Source organism: Homalodisca vitripennis, chromosome 5 (assembly GCF_021130785.1).
Source record: "Homalodisca vitripennis isolate AUS2020 chromosome 5, UT_GWSS_2.1, whole genome shotgun sequence".
Lineage (NCBI taxonomy): Eukaryota > Metazoa > Arthropoda > Insecta > Hemiptera > Cicadellidae > Homalodisca > Homalodisca vitripennis.
This window is the reverse complement of record NC_060211.1, coordinates 59,207,768-59,218,434: the sequence shown is the minus strand read 5'-3', so window position 1 is coordinate 59,218,434 and position 10,667 is coordinate 59,207,768. Positions and strand designations below refer to the sequence as shown.

At 37.9% G+C, this 10,667-nt stretch overlaps 1 protein-coding gene across 1 annotated transcript; it reads left to right on the top strand.

The window, feature by feature from the left end:
• The first annotated feature begins 550 nt into the window (after positions 1 to 550).
• Positions 551 to 1,438, top strand: LOC124363484. The gene has a single exon (XM_046818733.1). It carries the CDS (start codon positions 551 to 553, stop codon positions 1,436 to 1,438), a length of 888 nt encoding a protein of 295 aa, XP_046674689.1.
• Positions 1,439 to 10,667: the final 9,229 nt, after the last annotated feature.

Genomic DNA, 10,667 nt, shown 5'->3' with positions numbered 1-10,667 from the left:
TTATTCAGCTTGTCTCAACAAGTCCCTTTGTCTCACGAAATACATTACTCATGACTTATCACTGAATGTTTTACTCTCTCAAAAGTGTGTTGATTCGAGACTATTGTACTACTACGACAGGTTTTAAACTAAATAGTCTAAATAGCGCAGGGGTGGTCAAGGTGTTCCTGACACAACCCAACAGAAGGGAGCAGAAACTTGCAGTTGTCTCTCTGTGTGAGCGGGGAGTTAATCAGCTGCTGAGGACTGCAAAAATCAAAGTTGGGTGGGTCAATTGCAGGATTCGTCGAAGGGTGGAAGTGACCAGATGCTTCAGATGTTTCGGCTACGGCCATCTGCAGACGGACTGCAAGGGACCCGACAGGAAGGCATTGAATCTTTGCCTGAAGTGCGGGGAGAGAGGACACAAGCGCGATACCTGTGCTGCTATGGCAAATTGCTTTCTGTGTGCTAACGAAGATCATGGCACCGTTGACACCAAGCACACTCCTGGCTCGAGAATCCGTCTCACGTTTAAGAGAGCTCTTGAGGCTTCTAGAACTAAAAAGTGATGCGTGTCCTCCAAGGCAATCTCCATCGTAGTCGAGTAGCTAACGATCTTCTTTCCCAGCTTATTCTGGAAAAACAGATCGATCTGTTCATCTTAAGCGAGTACTATCGTGACCGGGATGGACCCAACTGGTTTCCGGACTTTCTGGGGACCACTGCCATCTGGGTCCCGAATATCAACGTGTTGGTTAAAGGTCACGGTAGGAGTAGAGGAATTGTATGGGTGAATGCCAGCGACACAATTTTTGTGAGCTGCTATTTCTCACCTAATGTTAACATAGCGGATTTTCAGAATCAGCTGGATGACCTAGAGGATATTATCTTGACCCTAGGTAACACTAGGATAATCTTAGCTGGAGACTTCAACGCCAAGTCTGTAGAGTGGGGCATGCCTGCGACGGATGTGAGGGGTTTCCGGATTTTGGAGATGGCAGCCCGGACCGGTCTAGTGGTCTCTAATGTGGGGAGTGCACTCACTTTCAGAAGACCAGGTTACGGACAGACCATCCCCGATGTCACTTTTTCGTCGGAGGGACTCGCAGGAAGAATCACGGACTGGAGGGTGATCGAGGATTATACCGGTTCCGATCACCAGTACATCACCTTCAGTCTCATCGGAAGCAGAATGAGCCGAATCGTACCAACTCGGGCTTCATGCTGGAATGCTTCTAGGCTCAGTGCTGAATCCTTGTCCTTTGCGATTGACGAGGGCAAGGAGACAGTTCTCTCTTTAGCGGGTAGTACCACAGACATTGTTGACGCCACTATGAGTCTCATTGCGCGCGGTTGTGTGACGCCGCAATGCCGCGGAAAAGATCCTTGGGGAGAAACAGACGCTCGGCTTACTGGTGGACGGAGGATATCGCCAATCTACGGAGAGTTTGTTTGAGGCTTAGACGGAAGGTCACCCGGGGAAGAAGGAGGGGGGTCTGGTTCCCGAAGCTCTAATGCAAGAGTACAGGGATGCCCGTAGGGGTCTCAGGCAGGCGATCACGGTGAGCAAGGCCTGCAGGTGGAAGGAACTCAAGGACGATCTAAACGCCGATCCTTGGGGATTGGGCTACCAAATCGTCATGCGACGGCTAGGTGCCCAATCTGCTAGCCCTAACGTGAGCGCAGCCCAACTGGAGGTAATAGTTAATGCTCTGTTTCCGTCTCACCAGATTAGACCGGAGGAGCATATCGCAGTTCGTCCCGAGGAGGTACCTCCGTTCAGTGAACCAGAGCTGAAAAGCGCCATCGCTTCGATGCGCTGTAGGAAGGCTCCCGGGCCCGATGGAATCCCAACGGAAGTGCTTAGAGTAGTGGCTAGTGGTTCACCGCAGCTGCTGCTTAATATGTATAACCGCTGCCTGATGGAAGGCGTGTTCCCTCCTCGTTGGAAGATCCAGCGTATAGTGTTGGTCAGCAAGGGAAAAGGAGAGACCCCCACAAGCCCGTCCGCATACAGACCCCTCTGCATGCTGGACACAGCGGGGAAACTCCTCGAGCGTTTGATCAAACCTAGGCTGATCCAGGCTGTTGAAGCGGCAGGAGGACTTTCTGACCGCCAGTTCGGTTTCCGCGCGGGTCGTTCTACGATTGGTGCTGTCGGCGAGGTTGTCAGAGCGTTCGAGTCAGTACAGCAGGGAGACCATAGGTACCGGAAACTGGTAATGCTGGTAACACTGGACGTAAGGAACGCCTTTAACTCGGCCAGTTGGGCTGACATGCTCGGTGCCCTACAGTCCACGTTTTTGATTCCACCGTATCTATTGAGGCTGCTAAATAACTACCTTAGGGATCGGAAACTGGTCTTTGGAACGTTGGACGGACCTCATAGTAGGGAAGTGACGGCAGGTGCCGCCCAAGGCTCGATTCTTGGCCCAGACCTGTGGAACATCATGTACGACGGGGTTCTTCGTATGGAGATGCCGCACGACACCTTCCTCGTTGGTTATGCAGATGACATTGCCGTAGTCATAACCGCGAGAGAGTTGGATGAGGCCCAGAGATTGCTAAGTCTAGCTCTGAGGCGAATACTTTGTTGGATGGGTGAGCATGGACTGTCTTTGGCCACCGAGAAGACAGAGATCGTGCTTCTCACCAGGAGGAGGATAGATCCCGTCGTGCAGCTAAACGTCAACACGGAGCTCATCGATACCAAAACGCTGCGTCAAGTATCTAGGAGTGAGAATGGATTCCCGTATGACATTCTGGGACCACATCGCCTGTGCGGCCGAGAAAGCTGAAAAGATTGTGGCCAATCTGAGTAGGCTCATGACCAACGTCGGTGGATCCGCCGAGACTAAGCGCCGAGTCCTCATGGCCGTGACGAACTCGGTTATCCTCTACGGTTGCGAGATATGGGCGGATGCCTTGCGGCAGAAGCGTTACAGGAAGAAGGTCGTGGCGGTGCAGAGGAGAGGAGCTCTCCGGATTTCATCTGCCTATCGTACAGTTTCGGAGCCGGCCGTCCTTGTGATTGCGGGGGTAATTCCCATCGATCTTCTTGCTCTTGAGCGGAAGCGTGTATACGATGGGAATGGCACTGTCAGCCGTGCTACTGCCCGTTCGCACACAATGGATGAGTGGCAAACTCGATGGGAGACGGAGAGTCGAGGACGTTGGTCTTTTAGGCTCATAGGTGATCTGAGGGGATGGACCGAAAGAGAGCATGGAGAGGTAGACTTCTACCTTACCCAGCTTCTCACTGGGCACGGTTGTTTCGGCTTCTACCTTAACAAAATGGGGAAGATCCCGAGTCCGGAATGCCAGTACGGGGATTCGGATACGGACGATGCCTTGCACACCTTCTTCAAATGTAGAAGGTGGGAAACGGAGAGAAGGGAGCTGGAGGCAGCTATCGGGCATGTTTCGCCGGAGACTCTTATAGAAGAGATGTTGTCCAGTCCCGAATCGTGGAACGCTGTCGCTGCGTTCTGCAAGAGGGTGCTAAGGCAAAAAAGAAGAGAGCAGCTATAAAGCACCAGAATAGCTCATGCTGGTGGATTTTAGAATGAAGTAATGCCCATTGGGCGAACGATGGCACCCTCTTGAAGTAGTTGCAGAAATGCGTTCCCGAGAGGGTTTCCAATGCCTGGACCGGTAGGTTTTTAGTGGGTGAGAGTCCCACACACCAGGGCGAACACCTGTCCCTGACGGTGCACAATGCATTTTCCTATCGTAAAAAAAAAATTAAAAAAAAAATAAATAAATAAATAAAATCCAACAAATGTATGCAGGGATATGATTGGAAACTGACAATCATGAACAACACATTACGGAATGTAACATTAGTAAAAACCAACCAGCTATTTACGTTTTAGACGAAGGACCATTATAACGTTATTACCTCTATCTGTCTCTCTCACTGGCATTAGTTAGCCATCAGGTATTACATAATATGTGTATGGTATTTAAACTTTGTTTATTTTAATTTGAGAAAGAACAAGCGACATTTGAACAACACAAACGACAGGAAAGAAAATAAATACAATTTAAAACTTGGAAACCTATTCACGATTAGGAAACAGTTTCCCCATCACAGCGGAACAGTTTCCAATTATGTTTACTCATCAGAGTGTCATTGATTACACAAAATATTTCACCAATCACCTCAATTTGTCTTTTAAATTCATTTAAAATATGTCTAGATGACTATTAATTAGGTGTATATTCTAAAATCATAAACAAACGTATATCTTGTACAAAAGGATGCCCTTCTTTATAAAAACTTCAAACTTCTTTATTAACCCAGTTCGAACTTAAAATGTTTTGTGCAAGTCATAACATTAAAAACATATCTATAGTAACTAAAATATGTGTGTTTATACACTATGCGGTTTATTACTTACTGTATTGATAACATAACAAATTTTAAGTCTATACAATAAATTACTAATAAAAAATTCACCTCAAGTCGTTTGTTGCTCCAACTCCTCCGGAGGGCTATAAAAAGTGCTCCCTATGAAGTTGATTTTTAATGATATTTAACAGTGTTTAAATTCTACAAATTTTTTAAAGAATCTGGAAAGGAATTAAAAAGCTTGTGTCCAAAAAATAAAATTAATTTTGAGACAAGGAAAGACGGAATCGCTTAACAAAGAGATTTATATTTATATAGGATCCTAGACTCAAATAGACATGCCTAGTGTTTACGGGAAAATATGGCACTTTTGTGAAGCAGATAAAAATATAACAATGAAAAGGGATTTAACCATTATAACTGTAAACATAAAAACATGTCCAGAGTCTACATCTTCAAGCTCATATTCTGGTAATGCTCTACCATCAGTGCCAATGGCGCTAAGTAGCGATACAACGGTTATCGCAAGATAACCGGATCAAGCAACGTCGAGCGTGGCTGCTGCTTGGATGGGTGACCGCTTAGCGATCCTGTCCTTGCAAGCAGCCCGCCTGCCCGACAATTGGTGGTGGTTCGGAAGTCACCTTTAAGCCGTTGGTCCCCAGGTTGTGTTAGAGAGGCTTCTTAGCCCTACCTTCACCTGGTAAAATAAGACCACTGTTTACCATTTCACATTTAAACAGTGTTACCAGTAGAATATTACTCTGACTTTCTTGGTCTCTGACCATCACAAGCTCATTAGGGTTCAAATGTGTTAGGCCAAGCTGATACTTGTGTGCTTCGCCCACTAATCATTACCATTACCTGTTAGTTTGTAATGTGACTGGATTCTTATGTGAACCCAGAACCTAGGGATAGAATTATTCATATAGTTTAATATAGTTTTGAATCATTTAAGTTTTATATTTTTCATTAATCTTGAAGTATTCATTTTAGTTTGAAATCCCGATTAGAAAATGAACAGTTTTGAGAAATTGCCTTTTTTTATAAAAAGTTACAACATTAAAATACTTTTACTATAGCTACAACGCTATATAGCTGGAGTTTCTAGCACAGCAATATAGTTGGAGTTGTTGCACGGCTATATTTTGCTGCAAAACTTACAAATTATTCAGGAAGGTTTACAATAAAACCTTTAAGGTATGGGGTTGTCTAAATTTGTTGCAATAAGTACCGATACGCCATTTTGAAAATAGGAATCAGTCCTCTGATTAAGGTGTCAAAAAATCTTAAAACACAAGGGTAAGCATACACGAAATAGTTAAACTGAAATGTATGGTACAAATCCTTTTATGTTAAGTTTTTTTTTTCAATTCAAAGTGTATTATTTTAATCCAAGCTTAAAAAAAATGTCACATTATTAAGATTATTTTAACATTATCGATGACCAAAGAATTATACCATAACCACATTTACAAGTAAGCGTGGCTGTCGATAGTAGTCAAACATCAAAGTCACTTACCACTCTGAGCTGTTTCTCTGTGGTCACGACAACGTGACTCCTCTCAGACCAAATCAACTTTATGAAATTGACATTAACCAACACAACACAACTCAAATTTACGTTAGTTTTTGAACTTCTCAACTAATAAATATCTAATACTGACCTTACTCTTTTGAAATCAATGCACTTATGATCCAATAATAACAAGTTTTATTTTAAAATCAAATTAGCCAAAACTGTGTACAGTTACAGAATAACATTAAATAAGTGTATGCAAATATAGTTTCAAATATATATATGTATGTATCACTAAATCTAAATAACCAAGAGGTGATCTTTTAGAATATAATCTACAATTACCTAAACTATTTATTTATGGCAATGATACTTTTTTACAAATTTTGGATTCAAGATAAAAAACATTAAATATGTTTTCCAAGAAATTCCATGAGTTATTATTCTTGGAGAGTGATATGTTAAAAATGTCGTGTTCCATCTCAAGGAATATATCTCAAGAAAACCTTGAAAAAATCGCGACGATTCTATGACATTCTACAAGAAGGCAAACATGCATGGGTAATTACTAGTAATACTGTATATAATTCCAAGTTCTTGCAAAATTACTTATATTTTTGACATGTACATTCTGCTAACACGCGTATGTTAAACTTAACACGCGTTTTGATACCTGGTAACACGCATTATGGTAATCTTTAGTTATGTTAAAAATTAATGTATTAAATTTATATGTGTGCGAATATTCGTAAAATCTTATATAAACTTTGAAAGCACGTAAACTAGCATAACCGGTATTAACGGTTATTATCATAATCATACTAACAAATGAGTAAGTAGTCGAACAAAGTGTTTGCTTTTAGATTTGTAGTCTATGTCATTTTGCCTTAATGTTTGGATGTGAAATGTCATACAAGTACTTTAACAGTTTGTCTGTCTGGCGTAAAGTACATGGAGATGGATGTTTCAGAGCTTTTAGTCCAACACTTTATGCTCCTTGACTTGACAGTGATACACCCTTCGTCCCTTGTGATAACTGACATTGTTACAAGCCTGCTTGTTACATTTCCTTTCCTATTGTTATAAATCGTCTATATATTTCTATATATTTACTGTATTAAAACTATTGTCTCTCAGTAAATATCAGTAAAGAAGGCCATTCTTTTACGAAATAAATACTCGCAACCAGTAATAAACAAATGCAAGCGAAACAAAACAATCCTGCCTCAGTCAGTATTAGAGATATATTTACGTTTATATCAATAATTTATGTGCTAGGTTTATCGGAGACAATTATTAAAGTAAAATTACAACATTAGATCAGCACGAACACTTTTAGACGAAGAGTCGTAAAATAAAACAAAAAATACCACACATGATAAAAATACTGTGGTTACAGTATAAAAAGCAGTTGTAATAGAAAATGCATAGGCAAGAAAGGCATATCATCAAACGTTAGGATATAAGAACACAAAGAAAACAAAGAAAGGGGCTAACAAAAATTCAAAAATAGCACATTATTGTTGGTCAGAAGACAATTGCATGAATTGAGAAACCAAACAAAATACATCTCCAAAATTAATGATATAAATATACCCAACAATAGTAAGTTTGTATCCTTCGATATAACAAATTTATACACAAATTTTCCGATCCAAGAAACAATGCTCATAATTAAAAATAATTTAACAGAACAGAACATTCTAAATACACAAGAAATTGAAGAAATACTTGAACTCACAAAAGTAACTCGAAGACAAAATTACTTAAAATTTAACAACAATTAATACATACAACGTGAAGGATTACCAATGGGATCACCACTATCTGGATTATTGGCTAATATATTCCTTGACAATATAGAAGACAAATTCATACTAAGTGATAAAAACAAACATCTAACACAAATCATTTATTATTACAGATTTTTTGATGATATAATATGTCTATTCAAAGGAAATGAAAGACAAATAGACATGTTCAAAAACCACTTAAACCAAATCCTTCATAATCTAAATTTTACCAGTGAAATTGAAGAAGATAATGCAATTAACTACCTTGATTTGACTATAACCAAGATAAACAGAAAGCACAATTTCAAAACAATTACTGAAAACCGACATACACAGATTTAGTTATTCCTTGCTCATCGAATCACCCACATCACCAAAAAATAGCTGCATTCAAATCAATTATCGACAGATTACACAAAAATTCCAATGAAAACTGAAGATTTTTATAAAAAATTAAATATTATTAAATACATAGCCCAAAATAATAGATGTAAACCAAGCATGATTGATGTATTATCGAAGAACTACACAAAGAAAGAAAATAAGAAGTAAGAAGAAAGAGATATCGAATACATTCAAATCAGACTACCTTGGTAAACAGTGTCACAAAATTAACAAATCATTTTATAAATAAGGATATCAATTGGCTTTCAAAACCTCGAACAACCTTGGACTTTTAATAATAAACTAAAGCAATTCAACAAACCAAAATCAAAATTCAACAATAGTAGAGTATACAAATTACATTGCAACGATTGTCAATCCCACTATATTGAACAAACCGGCCGATTCTTCAAAATTAGATTTAATGAACACATAAAAGCATTGAAAACATCATCAAATTCAAAATATGCAGACCATTTAAATAACACCGGCCATGCATACACTAACATCGAAAACAATCTTGAAATTTTACACACAAGCATAAAAGTTCGCCTATTTTCTACTTTAGAACATTTTGAAATTTACAAATATGCCTAAATTAATCATAATATATTATTAAATGACAAAGATTTTCCAACAAAAAATGTATTATTTGATAGACTTTTAAACAGTGTACATTGATCATACATAAAATTAAATACAACAAATTTAGCCACCAAGGTAGTGAAAAAACATATGAAAATTTGGTTTTAGTGATTTATTTCCATAATTTAACTTAACCTTAGTACCTAAAGATGAATTCCCAGAATTCGAAATGTACATAGTATGAAAATAAAAAATGTTAAAAGGTTTAAGATTATATAAAAAATTTTATAGTTTATGAGTATTTAACATACGTAATAAATGTTTTGTGAAAAATGATATAACAGTTCAAAAATTTTATATTTGCAATGGATTCCTGTTACATGTTATATCAACTTATAATAAATTATGAGCAATTGCACTCCCAGTTTTACCGTTATAAAGTGTCAGGTTTTTTATAAAAAAGGTACAAGTACTTGGCTGATTTAAATAAAAAATCCTTTGAACCGAAGTTATGTTTGTTTAGATTCATACTTTAGTGCGTTATAATTACAACATCCAACATTTTTCCATTTACCTATGAACATATATTGCTATGCGTACTCCGGGACGTGACCATTTCCCTCATTGTTTTATATATTTGAATTCCTTGTGTACTTGATGTTATCCTATAGGCCTTGGGCTAGTATATCATTAATAAGAATGGTACAAAGAGAATAAACCAAAACAAATATCCCTGGACAAGTATCTGAACAGCCGCCAATATCTCGTAACCGAGCCGTTACTGTGTGTAATAGAATTTTTTTACGTATAGACCCCTAATTTTCATGAAAATTCCAATAATATTTTACACTATTGCTGTAATTATGATGCAGGCTATAAACTTACATGATTGTTCATACTATTAAGATTAAGGTATAAAGGTATATTTCATTCTTATTCACTATGGTATTATATATTTAACATTACATGCACATTATAAAACACGACGTTGTCTTTGTAGAAAATACGTAACATGCTAAATGATTACTGCACACATCAAATCAGTCTCAAAATTATGGATGAAATCATCCTCGAGAAAACGCTCAGACGAATTCCATAGTTCCATAACATACGTCCATAGCTTCATGCATTCTTGAGGTACGCAACATTTTCCCCAACTAGAAATGAAATAAGTCAAACACAATTGTATATTTTAATTACGTTACATGTATTGTCCAACTCTCTTCCTTGAAATAACGTGCCCCGAATCGCAAACTGAAGAAATATTTCCATTGTATTTATATGGCTTCTTTTGCTTTTTTTACATCTTCTTACAGTTTTACCAATTATAGTATTTTCTGTATTTTATTAACACGAAACAAAATTACTTAATGTAGGAAATACCATCATTGTACTGTTTTCTAACTAAAATAGATATTACATAAAACTAATTTATAATGCAATTTAGTCAACATAAAGGTGTTTAAGTATAAGATATGAGTAAAACGTAGAGAGGAGGTCTTAAGAGGAATGTGTATATACGAGTCAGTATATATCACGCAACCCCTGAAATTGCTAGAATCTTGTGAAACTCATATGTTTAGTCTTTCACACATTTAAACATTAGTACATGTTTAAATATTTATCTAAACTTTGTGAAAGTATATAAATTGGTTAGGTGAGTAGTGCCCCACAGTAGGCTAAACAGTAATATGTAATACATCACTGGACCCAGATTGATGGGAAGTTTTAATTCAATACAATTTGAAATTTAATGGTGTTGAGTAATACTTCAGTGTATATACATTTATATCTTTCATTAATAAGATATAAAACATACCAATATTAATCTTTAGTTACTAGACGTATGGTAAAAATTGAACAAAATAAAATACATGACTACTACGAGCATAAATTTCAATGGATTCTGTGCAGTGAAAGAGCTTTTAATGTATTTCCCACTCTTCGTGGAAGAAAAGTTAATCAAGAGTGAGACTGAAACCATCTCTTGTGAAATTGAGGAACTGGCTTTGTTGTTCACTGTTCATCACACTTGTAAAAGCTAACATAA